The sequence below is a fragment of the Spermophilus citellus genome, assembly GCF_964194105.1.
Source record: "Spermophilus citellus genome assembly, chromosome: 6".
Taxonomy (NCBI): Eukaryota; Metazoa; Chordata; class Mammalia; order Rodentia; family Sciuridae; genus Spermophilus; species Spermophilus citellus.
The window spans coordinates 75,541,140-75,564,621 of record NC_138187.1 but is presented as its reverse complement, the minus strand read 5'-3'; the positions used below and the strand labels follow the sequence as shown (position 1 = coordinate 75,564,621).

The following is a 23,482-nucleotide window of genomic DNA, read 5'->3' as shown; positions in this document are numbered from 1 at the left end:
GTCTGATTCAAATGTATGATATGTCAAAGTCATTGTACTGTCATGTGTAACTAATTAAAACAATTGGGTGACTCCCGTTAAGGGCCTGAGGCGCTCTGGCTGTGTCGGAGCTTTCCCAACCCTTTCCTGATGAGAGAGCCCATCCGTGTGGGGGTGTGCGTGACCACTGACCCTGGAGACCCAATCACTGACCCTGACCTTGGAGTGCAGCCCCCCCTCAACCTTCATTGGATGGAATTCTCCCCTGAATCTCTTGTTCCCCTAATAAAAGGCTACTCCCAGGCGTGTTCTCTCTCTCTCTCTCCTGCTAGCCCAGAGTAATCCTCGCTGCCCTGCTGGGCAGCTAGAGGCGGGAACCAGGGAGGCGAGCCGTCTTGGACCTAGCAATATAAAATAAGGTACTGTCTGTGTGTTTTATTTTGATCTCTTCTAACTTAATGCCTAGAACCTCATTAATGAAACCACTGCGCAGGCCGCGTGGTAGAACTTTACTTTTTTTTTTTTTTTTGTACTAGGGATTAGAAACCAGGGGCACTGAGCCACATCTCTAGCCCTTTTTATTATTTTGAAACAGGGTATTTCTAAGTTACTTAGGGCTTTGATAAGTTGCGGAGGTTGGCTTTGAACTTGCAATCCTCCTATTTTTCATAGCATTACCTTTTAACCTTCTAAAGATACGTGATTTACATACAATCATTATAAATGAGTATTCTGTATTTGATTATTATATTTATGAGTGGGTTTTGTACTTTCATATTTTTTTCTCTCTACTAATTAGCATCATTTATTTTTTTTCTACTCAAAGAGCTCCCGTTAAGCTAGATCTGGTGGTGAACTCTCAGCTTTTGATTGGAACAATTTTGAATCTTCATTTCTGAAGGACAGTTTTTCTGAGAAGAGTATTCTTTGTTTTTTGTTTTTGTTTTAACTTCAACATTTAGAATATATCATCTCATTTTTTTAGGTGTGTAGTTTCTGCTAGTAAGTCTGTTGCTAGCCTATTGGAACTTCTTTATATGTGATATGCTTCTTTTGCTGCTTTCAAGATGATCTTTTTGTCTTGTATTTTTGTTAATTTGTATGTCTTGGTGTTGTTTTGTTTGGGTTGAATTTGATTGGTACACCTTGACCTTCCTGTACCTTTTATGTTTTCCCCCCAATTTGGAAATTTTTTTGTGTGTGTGTGCGTTTTTAATAAACTTTCTGACATGTTTGTCTCTTTTCCTTCTAGAACTGCTATAATTAGAAAATGTGATCTTTGGGGGCTTTGCTGAATGTTCTGTAAGATTTTTTCATTCCTTGCATTCCTTTTCCCTCCTGACTTTGTATATTTAAATATTTCTTTTTTGAGTTCACACAGTCTTTCTTCTGCTTGATCAGTTCCCGCTTTTGACATTATATCATTTTTCCTTTTGTTCATTGTAAGTTTTAGCTTCAAATTTTGATTTTCTGTTTTTTTGTTTTGTTTTGTTGGTGGTGGTGGTGGTGGTACTGGGGATTTAATTCAGGGGCACTCAACCACTGAGCCACATTCCTGGCACTGTGATAGACTTTGAGCCTGAGTATTCAGGCACCAACTAGTTGCTGATATAGTTATGGGGCTAGGTGTACTGGAATAGGATTAGAGCTTAGATTATAGGGTCTGGCCTAGTAATGAGTCAGGCCCATACGCTGTGTCTGTAGGATTGGACCTGGATCCTGTGTCTGAGAGGTTGGTCTGGAACTTGAGTCTTTATGAATGTAAAGCTTAGTCCGTTGGGTCCAGCCTGGTTACAGTGTTTATTGGGGCCGGCTTGAATTTAGAATCTGCTAGAACAGGCCAGGACCCTGGTTCTAATATAGTAGGTATTGTGACAGGTATGGATCTTGAATTTGTGGGTGCCAATCTGGCACCTGGGATTAGGATATTTGCCCTATTTGTACCTAGAACTATGGTGACTGTGATCCCTAAGGCTGCCTAGAGTCTAGGTATATTTAGGTAGTCTTCTAGTGGCTGGATCCTTAAGGGTTTGCCTGGGCCCTAGGACCATAGAAGCCTGAGAACCTGGATCCTCAGGGATACTCCTAGGGTCTGGTTTCTAATACAGCACTGGAGAATACTGGAGCAAGCTTGAAGTGTGGGACCACATAAGCTGGCCTGGGGGATGGTGCTATTGGGGTCTGCTCCTTCTGGATGTTACTGGGGTGGGCCTATTTATTGAAATCTGAGGTGAAATGCTATTGGCTTACTTCCCTCCTCCTTCCAAGCAAAGGATATTTCTCTCCAGGTTGTGCTGCCTGGGATTGAAGGAGAGGCAATGTGAGTAATGTAAAATTGTCTTTCCTACCTTCTTATAAGTGAGTCTTATTTCTGTACTATACTCAGGTGCTCTTACCTGCTTGCCTGGGATTGAAGGAGAGGCAATGTGAGTAATGTAAAATTGTCTTTCCTACCTTCTTATAAGTGAGTCTTATTTCTGTACTATACTCAGGTACTCTTACCTGCTTGCTTTTCTTTTGTAAAGGTATTTTCTGGTGAATAATTGTTCAAATTGATGTTTCAAGGTATGGGCATAAGTACACTAAAACCTTATTCCACCATCTTGCTGACATCCAGCCTTGCATCTATATTACTTATGATGTCACTTGCTTTTAGTGTGAAGAACTTCCATGAGTATTTCTTAAGATAGTGGTGCCACCAACAAATAACATTTTTTTTTTCCTGGAAGTATCTCTATTACACCATTATTTAAAAAATAATTGGTAAAACATAAGGTATTTGATTACCTGAGGATATTTTCTTTCTGCACTTTGAATTTGTCATCTTAGCATCTTTTGACTTTGGTTGTCCCTGATGAGGAATCAGCTGTTAATCTTAGTGCAGTTCTGTAGCATTTAACAAATCATTTTTCTCTTGTTGCTATTAAGATTTCTCTCTTTGCTATTGGCTCTGAACATTTTTATAATAATATGTTTTTGCTGTGGATCTTTTTGCATTTTTCCTACTGAGAGTTAGTTCATCTCTTTGGATGTATATATTGAAAACTATTCATATTTAATGGAAAAAAATTCAGTCATAATTGTCTAAAAATTTCTTAATATATGATGGAGCAGAGCAGAAATACGTCAAATAGATCTTTGTGTATTTATCTGATTTTATAATGGAGATTATTTTAAAACATGAAAGCAGCAATACAACACAATAATGAAGACACATTTACTACCCAGCATTTATCTGTGCATGTAAAAAAGGACTAATGTAACAGATTGTGAAAAAAATTTATAAAATATTTAATAGAGGAAATATTAATAGATGTACAAAGAGCTACTCTAACCAATGAGGAAAAGATAGTCTCAATAGATAAAGAGTAAGCAAAGGGTACCCACAAAAAAAGAAAAAAGTCACAAATGGCCAGTAAAGTAAAAATCACCTTTGAGGATTTGGGGAAACAAATACATTCATGATAATGAAAATGTAAGTGGTATAATATTTCCAGAGGATTTTATGTGTCAAAAATCCCAAATAATAATTTCTTTGAGCAGAATTTCTTCTAAGACAATAGGTAAGAAAGCAAGAGGTAGTAGTAGATGGAAATGAGTTAAATTGATAATTGTTTGTGTCTAATAGAGCTTTGCAATCAGAAAAGCAGAGAGTGAGATTTAGAATATTACTGTGGGTCCTGTAGGATCAGCTAGCTATAACTAAAAGCAATCAGTAGCAGGTAGGTAAATAAAATGGTCTGTTTTTATATTTGTTAAAGACTTTCTCCAGTAACAGTAAATAGATCAGAAATTGGAATGGAAAAGTTATTCAAGTGAATGCAAAGGGAACCTTGATGAATCCAAGGAGGGTAATGACTCATCCTAGATCTTAGCCATACTGATGGCCACAGACAAAAGGAGGTCAAAGAACAACAGAACTAGAACCAGGATGTTTGACTACAATTCAACAGGCTCTCTTTTTTTCTGGAGCTGTCTGCTGTAGGAATTAGCAAGATAACTGTCAGTTTCCAGAATTAGTTAGAATTAATTCCAAGTCCTAGGTTTGATAAATAGTGGCTTCTAATGTTAGGGCACGGGGTATCATTTGATTAAACCTAGATCTATATGATATTAACAGAATAATTAGACACTATAATAACTATGTTTTTAACCTTTCTACAAAGTCAAATCTACATTAAATAGAAGTAGTAGGTTAACCAGGTGTACTTGATTAAAGGGAGAAATTGTTTCCAGTATTTTTTCTTCTGTATTATAATTTGTAAATTCCTGATCATCACTTCTTATATTAAAGAGTTTTCTATTGAAGACCAATATAGAAGATAACAAGTAACATTTACAATTCTCTCTGTAGGAGCACCTCCATTCTTACCAGAATCTTTTGACCGAATTCTCCTTGATGCACCCTGTAGTGGAATGGGACAGAGACCAAACATGGCTTGTACTTGGACTTTAAAGGAAATAACATCGTATCAACCGCTACAGCGAAAACTCTTTTCTGTGGTATGTGATGCTCCTTTGCTGTAATGGAAGTTGAACATCACTAGTTAAACATTGAAAGCATTAGGAAAATGTTTATAGCAGCAGTTTTCACTGTAATCAAAAAGTGGAAACAAGCCAGATGCGGTGGCGCACACTTGTAATCCCAGCGGCTTGGGAGACTGAGACAGGAGGATAATGAGTTCAAAGCCAGCCTCAGCAACATTGAGGCACTAAGCAACTCTAAATAAAGTACAAAATAGGGCTGGAGTTGTGGCTCAGTGGTTGAGTACCCCTTAGTTCAATCCCTGGTACCTCCCCCACCCCAACCCCAAACGTGGAAACAACTCAAGAGTCATAAGCAAATAAAAATTTGGTATAACTGTATGTTGAATATTATTCAGCCTTAACAAGGAGTGAAATTCTGATATATGCTATAGTAAGTTTGGATCTTGATGATATTATGCTAAGTAAAATAAGCCAGACACAAAAGAAAATATTTTTGCATGATTCTGCTTATATTAGGGCATTGGAATAAGTAGATCTAAAAAACCAAAGTTGACCATGGAGTAAGACAGTGAGAGGATGGGGAGATACTGTCTAATGGTTATAGAATTTCTGTTTGGGATGATGGCAAAAGTTCAAAAGATGAATAGTAGTGATGGCTGTACAAATGTTCTTTTTTTAAAATATTTTTTATTTGTAGATGGACCTTTATTTTATTTATTTGTATGTGGTGCTGAGAATCGAACCCAGTGCCTCACACATGCTAGGCAAGCACACTACCACTGAGCCACTATCCCAGTCCCCTGTACAAATGTTCTTAATGCCATTGAATCATATATGTAAAAATGATTAAAAGGGTCAATTTTATGTATATTTTACTATGTATAAGGCAAAGACTGAAAAGAGCTCATTTTAAATATAGGGCTCTTTTTTATGTTGACTCATCTTTTAAATACATAGGCAGTTTCTTTGCTGTGACATCAGTGAATTCCAAACATCTTGATCTGTCTTTGGAAAAAGAAAATTTGCTGAGTTGTTACTAATTTTTCACATGTAGTTACCTATTGATGTGAAGAATCTGATGTAAATTATTCTTTTCATAGCCCGGGTCATTTTTATCATACAAAAAGCAAGAAGTCTACCAGGGGCAAATGCATTAATTAAAAAATGGGAAGAACAGTGTCTAGTGTAAAATGTAGAAAAACCATAAGAAATGCAAATTTATCTGATCTCCAGCATGTTTCAAAAGAAGCCTAGGTAGACTATTTGAGAATTTGTCATTCTTGGAAAAATGACTTAATGGATTTTTACAAAGTATAGACAACATTTGATCAAAGATGACTTCATTATTGCCTCTCAGCCCTCTAAGTATAAATACATAGACCACAGCAACAATGGAAATAGTGATTATTCAGTCTCAAGTTGTCTTTGAGTTCATTTATATTAATTTCTTCACACACCAATGTAGCACTCTTTGTAGATTAGATAACTATTTCAGAGACCACATCCTTGGCTTTAAAACAAAAAAAGCTATTTACCTCTCTTATTGTTTTTGGAGAAAAGGGTACACTTGTACATTGCTGGTGAGACTGCAAATTGGTGCGGCCAATTTGGAAAGCAGTTTGGAGATTCCTGGGAAAGATGGGAATGGAACCACCATTTGACCCTGCTATTGCCCTTCTTGGACTATTCCCTGAAGACCTTAAAAGAACATGCTACAGGGATACTGCCACATCGATGTTTATAGCAGCACAATTCACAATAGCAAGACTGTGGAACCAACCCAGATGCCCTTCAATAGATGAATGGATAAAAAAAAATGTGGCATCTATACACAATGGAGTACTATGCAGCAATAAAAATGACAAAATCATAGAATTTGCAGGGAAATGGATGGCACTAGAGCAGATTATGCTTAGTGAAGCTAGCCAATCCCTAAAAAACAAATACCAAATGTCTTCTTTGATATAATGAGAGCAACTATGAACAGAGCAGGGAGGAAGAGTAGGAAGAAAAGATTAACATTAAACAGAGACATGAGATGGGAGGGAAAGGGAGAGAAAAGGGAAATTGCATGGAAATGAAGGGAGACCCTCCCTCATTGCTATACAAAATTACATATAAGAGGTTGTGAGGGGAATGGGAAAATAAACAAGGAGAGAAATGAATTACAGTAGATGGGGTAGAGAGAGAAGTTGGGAGGGGAGGGGAGGGGGGGATAGTAGGGGATAGGAAAGGTAGCAGAATACAACAATTACTAATAGGGCATTATGTAAAATTGTGGATGTGTAACTGACGTGATTCTGCAATCTGCATTTGGGGTAAAATTGGGGGTTCATAACCCACTTCAATCTAATGTATGAAATATGATATGTCAAGAGCTTTGTAATGTTGTGAACAACCAATAAAAAAAAATGGGCATCAAAGAAAAAAAAATAAAACAGAAAAAGCTTACCTAATGCAACATAATTTGGTTGTTACAGGTTTTAATGAGAAAATCTGTTTAAAGTATTTCACATAATACCTGGCACAGAGTAATAAAGTTTAAATTTTCCAGTGAAGAAAACAGTAGTATATGTCCTGTGTGTGTGTGTTCTTTCTTTCTTTTTTTTTTTTTTGTACTGGGGATTGAACTCAGGTGCTTAAACCACTGAATCAGCTCCCCACACCTTTTTAGTATTTTATTTTAGAGACAGGGTCTTGCTGAGTGGCTCAGAATCTCTCTTAAGTGCTGAGGCTGGTTTTGAATTCGTGATGCTTCTGCCTCAGCTTCCCTGAGCTGCTGGGATTACAAGCCTATGCCACCAGGCCTGGCTATGTTCTGTGCTTTTAAAAACAGTTTTTGCAAAAAGTTTTTAAAATAGAATCTGAAAAAATAAACTTTAGACAAATTCACTTTAGCATAACTTTATTTCTTGATTTATTTGACAGATGTTTACTGAGCACTTATTATATGCAAGATGCTATTGTGGATGTTGATGATACAGTAGAAAAGTTTCACTAAACCACGCCCTTATTTCCTGGGGTTTCTAGTCTAATTGGAGAAGGAAATAAGTTTAATATATTATAAGACAGTAATGCTATGGCATTATGGAGCAAACTAAGGAAAGTAAGATGGGAGAGAAATGCTAGATTGTAATATTTTGGATTTTATGTGGGGTGGTCAAGAAGAGCTTTGCTGACAAGATGACATGTAAACAAATATAAGATTGTAAAGGTGTGAGCAATCTGAGAATTAGGAGAGCTTTCCTATGTGGTGCAGAGATCCTGCAGTGGAAGTTGCCCTTGCATGTTCCAGGAACAGCAGGAGGCCACCGTTTCTGAAGCAGAGTGAACAAGGGTGAGAAGTGTACCTAGGGGACATCAGAAAGACAACAAGAGACTTGTTGTCTGTATAGGGCCTTGAAGGCCTCCTTGAATTTGACTTTGATTCTTAAGTGATAATGGAAGACATTGGAAAGATTTAGGCTGCAAGGTGACAAGTTTAGAAGGCTGTGATAATGAGAATAGATGGTAGGAGAGCAGGGAAGGAAGCAGGTAGTTGAGTTAGGAGACTATAACTGTGATGCAAGCAAGAGATAAAGAAGGTTGGGCCAGAATGACAGCAGGGGAAGTATCGAAGTGGCCAAATTCTTGATATTTTAAAAGTAGTACCAGTAGGGTTTGCTGATGGATGATGAACATGATAGAGGATAATCTATTCTATAAAGGATAATCTAAGGTTTCTAGTAGGTTTCAGAGGGTAGATAACAGTTCATTTCAGGACATGTCAGGTTTGATAGTAGCAATTCCAAGGAGGCAGATGAATATGAGAATACAAAATGCAGGAAGAAATTCTGGCCTAAAAATGTCAATTTGTGCAATTTGGGAGTGTTTGACCTATAATTGGTATCTAAAGACATGAAAGTGAGAGTGTTGGTCCATATAGGGTATGGGAGCTCCAAAGTAATGCATCTAGCCTTGAATAAAAGTATTTCATGCTTAATAATATGCCATAGAGAACATAATTTTCATTCTCCCCAATACTTGAAAAATATTGTACCTTAAGGCTATATAATCATTTCAACTATTTCTGTGGCTTGGTGGTATGTCTGGTCTGACCATAGATTTCTTTAGGCAGTTCAGTTGTTGAAGCCAGGGGGTGTGCTAGTTTATAGCACATGCACTATAACATTGGCAGAAAATGAAGAACAAGTTGCCTGGGCCCTCAAAATGTTTCCTTGCCTTCAGCTTCAACCCCAGGTAAGAGTAATTTCATTTTATCTTCTCTGTAATCTCATGAATCACAGAAAATGAAGTGCAGTGTGTCATATGAGGAAACATATCAAGTAAAACTTCTGACTCAGATATCATCATAAACAAGAATGTCTCTATTTAGGTCCATTTTAGATACCCCATAAGGAAATTCCTTATTCTGATGACAGTTCTTCCCTGGCTTTTTACTTTGTCATGTCTTAAAATGGCACAGAGTTTGGGTGTAATTTTTGTTACATGTTTATTCTACTTATAGGTGTTGTTCTATTTTACTTGGCACTTTGTTTCCAAAAAGGCTTCCCTCCCCTTTCCAGTCCTATATTTTTGTTATGAAATTCATTAAGAGCATTTTTCTCATGTCAAATCATAGCCCATACTGACTTTACTGAGGGGTATCAAAAGAGCAACCAAGAGAGAGAAAAAAAGTCATTCAGTATTATTGCTTCTTTATAATTTATTATATGAAAAATGTTAATTTTTAAATGTTCAGAGGTTTAGAGATCATAAAGCTGATTTTTATCTATTGCTTTATTGATAATAGTATTCCATTTATTGAGTGGTCACTTTATGCAAGACACAATGCTACCTCTATGAAGTTTCAGAACTAAGTAAATGGGACAGAGCTGCATGCAGTTTTATGGTTCTGTGAAGTTTAGACTTTTTGTAATTTCATGGTAATTGATAAGCATGTAGGACATGTTGGGTACTCTTGCATCAGATGACTATGTGTTATTACTTTCCCACATACTATATACAGAAAACAAAATTTACATTTCATAAAAGTGAAAGGCATTTATTCACTTTTCTGTCCTTGGAAGATGTGGTAGGTACAACTTGATTTATCTTCTACCTTAAATTGTATCAGTCCTGCTTACTAATTACAGGGCATTTGTCCACATTTATTTGCTCCCAACAGGAACCACAGATTGGAGGAGAAGGAATGGTGGGAGCTGGCCTATCACTTGAACAATTGAAACAGCTGCAGCGATTTGATCCATCTGTTGTGCCATTACCGGATACTGACATTGATTCTCTCAGAGATGCCAGAATAGAAGACATGATTTGGCTGGCAAATAAGGATTGTATAGGATTTTTTATTGCAAAATTTCAAAAGTGCAAAAGCACATTGGAAAAGGATCCACCGAAATGAAAATTCCAAACATTTGCTGTTGTTGGGTATTTTTTTTTCCCCCTTACATTGTTGTCAAGCCAACTGAATGATGTCCTGGTAGCTATGGTAACAGAGAAAGCTGCCAGCAGTTTAACTAGAGATCTGAGAAAGAAAAAGTATGTGTGTTGGGGGAGGGGAGGCTGAAATTATATTCTTGAGTTTATGAAATAATTTTTTCTCTGTATATTCAGTAGAATATAAATAAAAGGAGCTATGGATATCTGGAACATTTTCATGTAGGGTCTTAATTTATAAAGAATACTAGTTATATTTAGTATGAAAAAAGTGGATCAAACCAGTGGAATAAAACTAGCAATATTTAATGTGGTTATTTAAAAAGTTGTTTTCTGTTCCCAGGATCCTAAGTAGTTGTTTCCTTAAGAATTCAGGGCCTGGGACATACAACATTTACCGTGTGCCAAGAACCAAGGGAAGTATTTTATCTTACTTTTTCTGCTTATTATTTGGTAAATCCTCTTTTAAATGAAGTTTGGCCTTTTCTAAATGATAGTTTTTAAACAAAAAAGTAAAATGAGTGTTTTCTTTGTGGGTAAAATAAATGAGAACATTTCACATTCTGGGTACCTTTATCATCTGTTGGACCACATTGTACAAGTTTTTAGAAAGTGTTTGGTAAGAATGAGAAAACCAGCTTCTGACAACTGGTTGTCACAGCTGGATCTTGTTCTACTGAACATAACCAGTTTCACAGGAAACAGTCTCAGACAACTATATTTCTGACTGATCAAGACAAAAAAAGATCACTTCCTATAAAACTTGAATTCATGCAAAAAACAAGATCACCATTCAAACTGCATAAATGACCAAACATAGTTCTGTGGTGGCCAGTGCATCTACTTCTTTTAAAAAAAAAAAAAAAAAAAAAGGCTTGCTTCATTCTACCCAGGTGTTTTTGTGTGTGTTTTGGGGGATAGGGTGCTGGGGATTGAACCCAGGGCCTGGTGCATGCAGGGCAAGCACTGTACTAACAGAGTTATATCCCTCTACCCGGTTTTTAGATAAACTCTACATATACTCAAGACCCAACCAGAGTTTAAAGGTTGTCTTGTGTGTTAAATACATCAGACTATTTTGTTAGCTTTCATTCAAATCACTCAAATGTTACTGGGCCTTGGGTATAAGAAAGGAACTACTGGAAACAATTCCCTAATATTTGATTCTTTTTTTTCCCCTCATCAGTTCCTTTAGGAATTTCTCAAAACTACTTATTGTATCCATAATGATTGCAAGGTCTCTTGGATCAGGTAGGTAAGGTCTCTTCCTTGAACAAATCTTTCTTGGTCACACTCTTCTGAGTTCTCTTTGTGTACACCTCTGGTACCCATATCTTTTGCTCTCAAGGCACCTAATACTTTTGTTTACCGCCATGTCCTGAGCCCCACTCCCATGCTTAGGAAACATGTTGGAAATGGAGACCCTTTTATATTTTTAATTGAGTCATAGCTTCAGAGTAGATGGTTAATAGATGTTTACTGAGAAACAACTTATTTCAAGCTTTACAGGATTCAAATATGTGACCCCTGCACACTCCTCATTTGGCCTTGTGTCTAGTAAATGTTATTTGAAAAAACATTATTACTTGTGGTACTTCTGTAACAGGACTCCACGTGCTCCCTCACATTTTAAATATTTCCTTTCATGCTGTCTGAAAAGCCTTAGCTGGGATGGATATGGTAGAAGAGCAGTGTAGCAAACTTGTATGAACTTTGGATCAATACCAGTAACTATCAAAATATAACTAATACCGGTGAAATAGAATCGATATTTGCATATTTAAAGCAGTGAGAACAAATAATATTTTGAAAGTTTTCCTTTAACCTCGGTGATTTTCAGTGGGTGTTTTTTCTTCAAATAATTGCAAATTGGAAAATATAACTGTTCAATTTTAAGGAACACAAAAATGTAAGGAAAATCAGAAATGTATCTTTTAATATATTTTTTAAAATACTTGAATTCAACAGTATATTACTTTAAATCCTATCATTTTACTTTAAATCACAAAATGAAGTACAAATAGTTAAAAATAAACTTTGGCAGAAATTAAAGTGTTTTCTCTAGCAATGCAACTCCTGTTTTAATAAGAGCAGAGCATCTAAGACTAGTAGCAATACATCACTGAGCAAAATAAAAAGGATGATAAATGAAATACATCATGAAGATGGATCTTCTTCTTAAAACGTAATCCCCAAATCATTGCACATATTAAGGCAGGAGGAAGATCACTCTGCTATAGCTCATATCTTAACAAATCCTTTACGTACTTTTATTATTATTATTATTTTAATCCAGGATAAAGGAACATCAAGTAGTTAGCAGTGCTCCTAAGGAAGATGCTCCACAATCGGAATCGTTGTTGAATATGCAACAAGTTCTTAACTACAAAGATCATTCCTAAAATTGGCAATTAATACTACTACTAATTAACAGTGCAGAAGCCAGCTCTTTATTTGTTTTATATGAACGACTTTAAACCAGGTTTGTTGAACAGTTCAGTGTAGCTGACAGTGCATATTTAACAGGAATGCATAGCAGACCATGTTAAAATGTGGCATTGTCCCAAAGTACAGTATGACTAAGACATCCTACATTTAGCAGCACCTTTTTGTAACAGTAACTTAAATAAGCAGTAGAGAAAAGCATAGGAAAAAATTGAAATGGGTATGACAAAAACCAGTAAAGAACATTTCCAGCATTTTCTAGGTTGACTACAAAAATCATGATTGTATAAATGTATAGGTTAAGATTAAGCCTCTGCTGTGTGAAGACTAATTTTACATTCCACAAGTCAGTAAATATCCCATTGTTCTTGTGATTATTTCTTCATTTATAGATGTACTACACACATTTATGCATATGCCCACTATACAGTTTTCACATAAATGCTGTATCAGATTCTTCAATATATTTATTTAAGGGATACTCTAATTTATACTAATGTGTTCCACAGTCAAGTGAGAAACTAAGAATCAGGGACAAAATTAAAAAGATGAAATCTATTAGCACTATTGATAGCAGCAGGAAAGGTAAATGCCAGTTATACTTCAAGAATTTAAGAATTCCAAAGTTGTTAATTGGGATGAACTAACATGTAAGAAAGGAATGGATTGGTAATTAATATCTTAGTGTGTGTTTTAAAAGAAATTTAAATTGGAATATATATTTTTAATCATGTAAAGTTATGTCAAAACTAATGACTTTATATTCTGTAAATTTTTATAAGCAGTACAGAAGACTAATTCTGAAATTTTTCACTTAGCTGATAAAACTCCAGTATTCTTGGGTGTAGGGGAAATAATGCCCAAGAATATTTGGCAAGAACTTGGAATAATTAAGAAAGCAAAATAAATTACTATAATTATTATTGTTAAATAAATTAATGTACAGATCTATAGATAGGCATTTTCCTGGGACAAGCTTCAAGTGCTAGGTATTTGCACACCTAATACTGTCTTAACACTTGAGAGACAGAATGTTTTAGCATTAGCAAAATAGCGTTGGAAGCTCCTATAGCAGTATAATTGAGGCATGGAGATAGTGTCTTCTAGATTCCCCTTCAGAGTAGATGTATGAAAATATTAACATTTCATTCACTTCAAGTCACCCCATTTTGCCCTGATAACTTCTGAAGAGCAGAAACTTTGGTTGTAAGAAGCACTTCTGGGTTCTGACAGACAGTAAAACTATTCAAGTTGGTGGTGGGAGGAACGGTAGGTAACTAGGAGATAAACAACAAGATTAAAAGGCAAGGTTAGAAAATGAAGTGGGAGAAGTTATAAAAATTTATTTTCCTATGAAATACTTCCACAAGCTGTGTAAACGTTTCTTACTAAAACAAATACTCTAACACACAAAGATTGTATATTTCCAGTGAAACACTCACAGTAAAAGTTGCCTGTATTTTTACTCTCTAGGAGCAAAAATAAGGAGCCAGCAGATGAATGCTTTCCTAGTTACCTTTGGCAGCAAGCTTCCTCACCTTCCCTGACTTCTCAATGGATTATTAAAGCAACATATAGCACGATTAAGTACAAAGCCAGGTGAGAATTCTAGATAGCAGACTTTAGTTTCTTCATTAGACTTCAGCATCTCAAACATCTCAGTCACTCGTGCACATTCTTACGTACAGACACATGCACACAGCGGGTTCCGGCTCATATACTCCAGTGCCGTGACTAGCTCCTAAGTATGTGTTTGTCACAATCTGGGTGAACTGTATGGAGTAGAACAATCTCTGGAGTTTGGTTATATTTACCATAATTTATGATTAAAATTATAAACTTACAAGGATGGTAGAACATTCAGAAATCAAACCTTTTTAAGTCAAGCAATCACACATATTTACATTATATACAGACTTTTTTTTAGAATGGGGAGAGGTGTCTAGACAACATTATTACAAATTTCCTGAATGTGGGCATTTCTGATCCCTGTAATTCATAAAGCAAATCTGCTGACTTGGCATTAAGACTCTAAAATAGTGTGATCAAACTGATATATATATTATATATAATAAGGTGTTTGCAGAAATAACATTTACAAACTGTCTATACAGTACACAGTACTAGTACATAGAAAATAGAATCTAACTTTATGATCCCCTTTGTATAAGGCAAGACTGAATCTGTCCCCAAATTTAGTCAGCCAGAGGTACAAGCAAGAAACAGTGGTCCATGAATGAATGAATATGCCCATCAGGTATCTGGGTGGTAAAAATCTGGAGAACCAAGAAATTCCACTTTTTAATCTGCTGAATCTGGCTTGCTGGATGTACATCAACTACATTTCTTAAAACACCAACGTTGTCTGGACGGCAAAAGATTTTGTTCATGTGGCAGCTACCTCAAACAGGTTTTGAAGAGTCTAGTATACAACCAGAGAACTGCTGTACCAGGCCAGTTTATATAGCACTTCCAAAATAAAATAATGGATATTAATACTCTATTTCATGCTATTGCTATTTAAGCAACAGCAATACAAAATATACAAGACAGATCACATGTGATTGCAATGTAGACCCCAAAGATTGTTTGAGGGGACTTGAGGGAGGGGGAGACAAAGGGCAAAAGTCATTGGCGGATGTAAACATCCCTATTCCACTCCCCGGCATCATTCCGCTTTTTGGATATTACTTCTCCATCCTTGTCACAGTAGCGATCCTTGGATTTATGATGGCTTCGTTGTTTGTTGCACTCATTGTGGTCCGGCTCTCGGTCTGTGTCCCTTGACCGGTGCCGAGACTCCCTGTGTCTGTGGTCACTGCTCCCATGGGTCTCATCTCTGTGGTTATGGTCACGATGTGGGGCATAGTGGTCCACATGTTCATGGGAATAATCTTCCTTTGGCTCCACATAGGCAGAGTCTCGACTCTCCTGGGTTTCAGAGTCAAAAGTCTCTTGCCTGGAGAGCCCTCGACTCGTACCACTGCGATGGTTATGGTGTGTGGCAGAGGAGGAGGAGCGATGCTGGGATTTCTTGACTGGTTCCAAACAAGGTTCTTCTTCAGCTTGGGAAGCAGAACGGGCAGGAGCTGAGCGATCAGTCCTCTGATCACCTTGAGAACCCTGGCAGTAAAGGGAACATGCAGACATTAACCAAGGTGAGTGTGTAAAGAACTAAGATGCAAGGCCATTCAGGTGTAGTTCTTTTTACATATCTGAAATGTTTGACCTAGGTATTAATTCCTTTGATAATATAGTTACAAACCTTATTAGTGACACTAAGCTGGACTTTGTTGTGTGTGGAAAAGCACACATACTTTTTTTTATTTTAATGACTAAATGAAGGAGGGAGAAAGTTTTTATATATTGTAGTTCCAGTGCAGGTCTGAGGTTTTTCTATATGTGGGTATACACATAACTGCCTCTGTTGGAGTACATGTGAGTGGATTAAGAAAAAAATTATGAAGTGCTGAAATGGGACATGCCTGCACAAATGTCCAGGGGGGGCAGGGAAGATATGTTCACTTGCCCTTATCATTCCAAGTCCACTGAGACAAGAGCAATTAAGGAACTTGCCCAGGGTTGTCCAGGTGGTCTTTTAGGATCATGCAGTTAGTTTTAAAGTCTATGGATGTTGTGTTCATAGTGCTTCTCTTCAGGTACACAACTTGGTGAACCTGAGTATCCAAGTGACTCACACTTCTTGTCTTAGTTAGGATAGCATTAGTATACCACGGCAGTGGTGTCACCTTGGGCATCCCACTTTCTTTATACAAGATAACTCCCCTTACCTGTGAGTTAGAGGCTAGGGTGGGGCTCAGAGTTGAAGTGGCTAAGGTACGGCTAAGGAGAGGGTTGGGGAGGTTGCTGCTGGGAGGATGAGTGGCCTTCCAATAGGCCTCCAGATAGTCAGCAAGGTGCTCACAAGCATCTTCAAGCTGGTTCTCATCCAGGATCACATCAAACAACTCCTGGGGAGGTAAATATTTAAATAACACACTAACCCAGGACTGAGTTCCCACCACCCTCCACCAACTAAGGAGGAAGAGACTGATAAACCTGTACCACTTGATTTGCTTATGTGTTCTTCTTTTATAAGCTAAGACAGCCAACAGAAATGTGGCATCTCAACTCCTTGTGTAGAACACTAAGTGAACAGGTGTCATAATATTTGGTAAGGGTATAATAGTAGGTTTATCATCAATAATGAAAAACAGTGAACTATGATAGGAGAGATGAGAAACAATAAAAATCTGAACAGTATAGGAAGAAGCCTGTTCTTGACACAGTGACTGCAGAAAGGCTTAATTTAGAAGTTAATGAGGTAATATCAGGATGTGAAATTTGACAAAAGCTGCTGAAAGCACTCAAATTGGCATGATTCAAACTTCATAGTAGTTTGTTGTTAATTTTAACAGTGAGGCATGTATTTTCTACAAACATTTTTAAAAACCTTTAATATACTTCAATCAACTTGATAACTTTTATAGCAGCACTTAATGGGGCAGGTAGAAGGGACTAGAAGAACTTTAATAGTTCCAAGGCAAATTATACACTTAATGGATTAATAATTTGAATCTCCAGCCCAAAGAAATTGTTGGCTCACCATGGACTAACCTTCTGAACCTCGAGCCAAAATAAACTTTACCTTCTTTAAGTTGCTATTTTTTCAGGTATTTTGGTACTAAAAACTCCTTGGGCAGTTAAGAGTAGACAACTGGCTCCCTGTGATCAGAAGGGAATAATAAACCAACCCCAAAGAGACCCGTCTTACAAATCAACTATGAGGCTGTAGTCTTGTAGTTGATATTTAAGTGAGTATACCATAATGATCATGGCTTACAAAATGCTATGTGCATCTTTATCTGGCTTATTAATGTGTTCAAAATGTGATCCAGGCAGACAGTTTTTCTTTGGAGAGAATACCACTGTACACAATGAAGATTCTCTTCCCTGACAAGCATTTATTGCCTTTTCAATGAAATTCCAGGTCTGATCTCTTCAACTGGATTCTACCATATACAGACAAAACTTACTGGAGGGCACTGAGCCAGTTTATCTGCTGCTACCATCTGGACATTGAGGTGTTTAGCTTGGGATTTCCCTCGAGATTTTATTAACCTTTGTAAAACCTGTAAGAGAGACAAGTTTTCAACAGAGAAATCTCTTCACTCAGCTAAACTACAAGGTACATTAGTGACTCCTTTATCTAGGGACCTTTTTATATATAACAAAGATGTTTATAAACAGACTGAGCTATAAAAGACAATCTCTACAAAGTCAGTATGCTAACATAAATCTCACTTGCATCTTTACATACCTGCATAGAGCTTACTGTGTCCTTTCTAGCCTAAGTTTTCAAACTGTTTGCTTCATGACCTCTTCAGGTTTAAAAAAAATCAAAACCCCCCAAGAGCTTTTTTATGTGAAATGGAAATATTAATAAAACAGCTACAATTAAAAAAATTTTTGTAGTTGTAGATTGGCAGAGAGACTTTGTTCATTTATATGTGGTGCTAATGATCGAACCCAGTGCCTCACACATACCAGGCTCAGAAGTGCTCTGCCACAGCCCCTAAAACAGCTATAGTTTTTGTCATAGAATACAGTTATTCTGTATGCTTCTACAATGTATCATTTTTTGTTGAAATAGGCAAGAAAATTTTAACCTGCTACACAATGTAAAAGGAGGAATATTTTAGTTGCACCCTTTTAGATAGCATCAAAGAATATCACCTAAAATTCAACAAGTCGTCTTGCCTTAAAGACTAGTTGACATGTATTATCTGAAACCATATCAATGAACTTCTCTCTCATTAAGTTCCACTGGTATGTTTGTAACATTTACTCATCATTTGGAAAATAATAGTTCACTGAGTTGATCAGATCTATCCAAAACTGTTGACTTTATATTGACTTAAAACATGATACAAATGAGCATATAACATGTAACAAAGGCTGTTGTTCTCCTTAAAGTGATTGGCTTATTGTGCTCAAGAAAATATTGACTACATACAAACGGTATTCCATGGGGGGAAAAATGTAGCTAACTTTGCTTTCCAAATAGAACAGGCTATGCCAAACAGAAAACACGTTTTAGTAAAATCTGGTTATAGAAAATCTAGCAGAGTGTCCTCAAATACTTAATTTTATTAAATTGTGGGTCTAGAATCTGTGTAATGAAAATTAACTATAATAGCATGATGGTAATACAATGACTGTTGGTGCTGTTTTACCCATAGTTGCTTTTCATCATTTTTGCAAATATCTTTAAGGTTTACCTCAAGTATCCACTGAAAGTGTCTCAGCCCACCAGGGATCTATGGACCACACTTTAAGAATTACTGCTTTAACCCATTACAGTAGTGGTGTTTTGCTTATATCAATCATAAAAATTCCTAATAATATATTTTTCAACCTCCACACCCATCATAAAGGCATAGTCTGTTCTAATTGGAAAGCAAACATAAAACACATTTTAGTAAAATCTGGTTATAGAGCTAAGCTAACAGCAGCAATCCTCCTTACCTTAGGAGACGAAATCTTTACATACACTATGATAGGGGCCAAAGATGTTTTACTGAGTTGAGCTGGATGATTAATAGTATCCGCATCAAGAACTACCAGTTGCAATGTTCTTGCAAGTTCAAAGATCCTTTCGATTTCACTCTGAACTTCCGCTGTAAAAGGGTAAGCAGAGTTCAGTTATTTAAAAATGTCATTTTAAATGGTATATTATTTCTTCAACAGAAAGGTCAGATCAGCCAGTTTGTGTTTATAGGCACCACAATTTTGATCAGTTATTTTTTGAAAAGAGCTATTTCTTTATAATACCTTTAGAGTTTCTAAAATTTGCTTCAGCATAATACTGAGAGCCAAATGTTTTTGCTCTCTGCTGACTCATTTTTCATTCTGTGGAATCATAAAAATATTATATCTTTATTTCTAACCACTTCACCCAAGCAGTCATTGCATGAGCTTATGTACATTTGTGTCCCCTACGATCATGCTGTTGAGATTTTATTAGCAAGCTGAACCACATGAAAGGTACCTATTACAAACTGTCCCCATAACAAGAAACGGTCCTGCAACATTCATGGTTTATAAGGGCAGTTAGCTTAGATTTTTGAGTGCTTCTTCTAATAGATATCACCAAACATCTAAAAGTCTACTTGAGGAGCTGGGGATAAAGCTCAGTTGGTAGAGTGCTTGCCTTGCATGCATGAGGCCCTGGATTCGATCCCCAGCACCATAAAACAAACAAAAGACCTACTTGCACTCCAAGAAAATTGCATTCAGCTCATCTACTACTCTATGATCTTTCCAAAGATTCTAAAACCTGTGATGATGAAAATATCCATGCTGCCTAGTATGGTAGCCTAGCTGCAGGGCACTTAAAATATAGCTATTATGAATAAGCAACTGAATTTTTAAAAGTTTGATTTTAATAATTAGCCAGAAGCTGCTAGACTGCATAGGCCTATAAAGTATAACTTGTAGTTTTCACTGCAATTATTGGAAGATCAATTCTATAAGACTCCTTTAAGCCAGCAAACTTGGTTCTATGAATACCTTTGATTCCTCTTATGCATCTGCATTCATACCAGAAGATTCCTAGAAATAATTTTAACTGGCATATTATTCCAGAAAAGCAAGTCATTAATCATCTGGCCTCACAGTGTTATAAATAGAGACCTCTTATTTACCTGAACTTCTTTAAGGAACCAGGGCTCAACATAATAGCTTTAAAATAATATTTGGTGACATACTGCCCACAATAAGGTCTTGCTAAAAGAAAAAAAATACACATTGGACTTCCAAATTAAATAGTTTGTAAGAAACAGATGCATATAAATTATCTCAGTGTAATACAGTTAGGAAAATTTTTACTCTCAGTGTCTTACAGAATAAGTGACAAGGAAAAGATTTATGCAAACCTAAGAGATCTGTGAACTATGATGTATAGATTTAATTTGAATCCTGATTTAGTCAGGTAGTAATTATAATGCACAAATGAAGAAACTCAGCAAATTATGTTTGAGATTTGCTTCTAAATAATCTAGGGATGGTTGTTGATGGAAGAAGAGGCAGGACTATAAATGAAACAGGAATAGTGTCTTTTGTTTTGCAGCTACTTGAGAAAAGTGTTCCTGGCATGCTAAATACCACATCCATCATTCTGCTAAAATGTCACTTCCTCAGTGAGGCCTTCACACTATAAAATTGTACCTTCCTTCTCAGCTTAACTCTACTCCCTGGCCTGGTACTACTTCAGGACTCATCATCCATTGACTAATGAATGGTCTGTAAGTTTTTGGCCTTATCTCTCCCATGAGACAAAAATCCCTAAGACCATGAACTTTGTATCCTTCTATGTCTCTGGCACTTAGAATAATGCCTATCACATGGTTGGTTCTCAAGTATTTATTAAATGAATGGACACAAATCTCTACATGGTTCCCTAATACCTTAAGCTCCAAGCTCCTTAATATTTTACCTTTACCTCTTTCTGGTGTCACCTTCCACCTGCCTCTTCTTTCAATGATACACTTCAGCCACAGTGAAACATGTTTTTTTTTTTAAAGTATTTTTTTAGTTGTTGATGGACCTTTATTTTTATTTCTTTATATGCGATGCTGAGAATTGAACCCAGTGTCTCACACATATTAGGCAAGCCCTCTACCACTGATGTACTTTTTTCTTGACTAAAGTACCATGCATGCTTCAAGTCTCAGCTCAGACCAGCTTCTTTTTTTTTTTTTTTTTAAAGAGAGAGTGAGAGAGGAGAGAGAGAGAGAGAATTTTTAATATTTATTTTTTAGTTCTCGGCGGACACAACATCTTTGTTGGTATGTGGTGCTAAGGATCGAACCCAGGCCGCACGCATGCCAGGCGAGCGCGCTACCGCTTGAGCCACATCCCCAGCCCCTCAGACCAGCTTCTTAGAAAACCTTCCCTTATGGTTTTTGTCCTCTACTCTATTGAGCTCTTATGTTTTTCTTATTGCCATTAAGCTCTTAGGAGGAAGGGCTTTATCTAATTCATCTTTTTATTTGACTCTTCAACATTGTATTGAGTTAGATACCATTTAAAAATAATGTGTACACAATAGTTTTAGAGAGCGATGACAATCTAAATGCATCTCATTAATTCAATAGTAAGTCTAATTAGTTAACTATCAGTTGAATCTATGAAATGATCATTTTATAACAATTCCTGTGAGCACTCAATATTGAGAGTAGTTGTCAGATAAGGACTCATCAGTGAAGAATTGTTTGGTAAGGGATAAAACAGTTTTATAAAGTACCATAACTAACCTTTGATTTCTAGTAGTTTTTCTACTTACATAATCTTACATCAGACTAAACTAAAAACTTCTCTGTTAAAAGCTAGCATCTCAAAGAATTTATTTAATATATAAATGAAAAAGAACTAACTAAAGGTTAAGTATCACACAACCCTTGGAAAATTTACTTTATAAAAATATAAACCCAACAATCTAGTAAGTTAAATGTGTAACAGTGATTAAGCACATATTTCAAAGAGAAGAAATAGTTGGGAAAGGTCTGAATTTAATCAGTATAGGTTAATAAGCAATTTTCAGAACTACTCTGTAAACAAATTAACCAAGACCCCTATACTATTTTTACAAATAAAACAGATATTGGTATCAATGGAGAATAGCCCTGAATTTACTTCCTCATTCTCATCATGTATACAAATTACATTATTCTGAATATGATTTCATTATTGATAATTCAAATTCTCAGCTCCTATTAGTGAAAACAAACCACAACCAAAACATCAGTACTGATAGCACGTGGAATTTTTAACTTGAAACTGTAACAAATCTTTCCACACAATAAAATGAAGATTGTACCACTAGCTACTGACAACACATGCCCCTTTGTTTGTGCAGTACGTGGAAGCATCATCTGGCTAGATCTCTTCATTGTCATTCTTAGGAGAGCAATGTCCACATAGCTTCAGCTCATCAGTATTGCAGACTTACCTAAGCTTGATCTTGTGTTGGATCTTTCTATTATTGCATGCTTACTGGGATTGTTTAATACTGAGCGTTTGGCAAGGGAGATGTCAGCAGTGACCCTTGTGATAGATATCCTGTTGGAGAAAAAAGTAACAAAAGACCCTAAGGTTGTTAATCTTATAAAAGGGAATTGAACTATATGCCCCAAATTCATCCCAAGAATGAAATATATATAATGACCATATTTTCCAACCACATGTTAGGATACTTCATTGTACTTTTTTGCTTATCCTGTACTTGCCTTACTTAGCATTTATTGGTTGTATACAAGTGCCATATATGTACTAAGCACTTTACATGAATTTTCTGATTAAATTATTCCAAAAACTTTTAGGAGAGAAGTTTAGTGGGTATTTACTAAATATACAGATTTAAACCCAGACTTCTGAGCCCTATATTCTTAGGCCCTGCAGAATATATAATCATGAAAAATAAGATCAAGGCAAATCTGATCTTCCCTCTAGTGGCAGAGATGAAGAATAAAGCAATGAAAGATTATGATGATTATTGTGAAGAGAATATATAAGGTATTGTTATATTGAGTGAATTGAGTGGGTTCATTTTAGATAGGGTAGAAATGAGCAAAAAGATCTGGAAGTGGAAATAGTAAATGATATATTCCAAAAAAGTATTCAATGAGTGTTCAAGTTGGAAGGAGAAAAAACTATGAAACAAAATTGAATGCTGACAATATCTTTGAAGAGGATGGTGAAGTTAGGACTGATTTAAAAATCACTTTTGCACCACTAGTTACTGACAGGCCCAATTTAAAAATCTGCTTCAGAATTAGAGCTCGCCACAAAAAGTGGCCAGGTGAGAATTCTTTTCCTATCTTGTATGAGACCACAAATTATCTGTAGGCAGAAAGAGTGCCATTTATCAGTGAATTTTGGTAGCCAGGCTTATGTTTATATCCTCGAGGTGTAAGAAAGGAAGATTGGGGAAAACTGCCAAATAATTAAGGCATAAAGTTGTGAGCTGGGGTTATGGCTCAGAGGTAGAGCACTTGCCTAGCATGTGTGAGGTGCTGTGTTTGAGTCTTAGCACCGCATATAAATAAACAAATATTTAAAGGCCTGTTAAAAA

General features: G+C 36.3%; 2 protein-coding genes and 1 long non-coding RNA gene across 14 annotated transcripts in view; 2 read left to right on the top strand and 1 right to left on the bottom strand.

Annotated features, from left to right (window-relative positions):
- The window catches only part of NSUN6 (NOP2/Sun RNA methyltransferase 6), a 52,029-nt gene extending 42,147 nt beyond the window's left edge, over window positions 1-9,882 (top strand). For 4 of the 5 annotated variants that reach the window (XM_081298778.1, XM_081298779.1, XM_081298776.1 and 1 more), the window contains 3 exons: window positions 4,334-4,482; window positions 8,581-8,706; window positions 9,635-9,882. In XM_081298778.1, the coding sequence (XP_081154904.1) occupies window positions 4,334-4,482; window positions 8,581-8,706; window positions 9,635-9,868 (509 nt within the window). In that variant the 3' untranslated portion in view covers window positions 9,869-9,882. The remainder of the gene's footprint in view (window positions 1-4,333; window positions 4,483-8,580; window positions 8,707-9,634) is intronic. The other variant, XM_081298777.1, reaches the window with a different exon arrangement.
- A 2,414-nt stretch (window positions 9,883-12,296) lies between these two features.
- LOC308651552 lies at window positions 12,297-17,475 on the top strand. Its single transcript, XR_014022582.1, has 3 exons — window positions 12,297-13,947; window positions 15,263-15,506; window positions 17,339-17,475. It is a non-coding gene; the product is annotated as an uncharacterized lncRNA (long non-coding RNA).
- CACNB2 (calcium voltage-gated channel auxiliary subunit beta 2) overlaps window positions 14,663-23,482 on the bottom strand; it is a 362,803-nt gene continuing 353,983 nt past the window's right edge. For all 8 annotated transcript variants that reach the window (XM_081298774.1, XM_081298767.1, XM_081298768.1 and 5 more), the window contains 5 exons: window positions 22,361-22,470; window positions 18,877-19,028; window positions 17,385-17,480; window positions 16,140-16,319; window positions 14,663-15,471 (listed from right to left, as the gene is read on the bottom strand). In XM_081298774.1, the coding sequence (XP_081154900.1) occupies window positions 14,977-15,471; window positions 16,140-16,319; window positions 17,385-17,480; window positions 18,877-19,028; window positions 22,361-22,470 (1,033 nt within the window). In that variant the 3' untranslated portion in view covers window positions 14,663-14,976. The remainder of the gene's footprint in view (window positions 15,472-16,139; window positions 16,320-17,384; window positions 17,481-18,876; window positions 19,029-22,360; window positions 22,471-23,482) is intronic.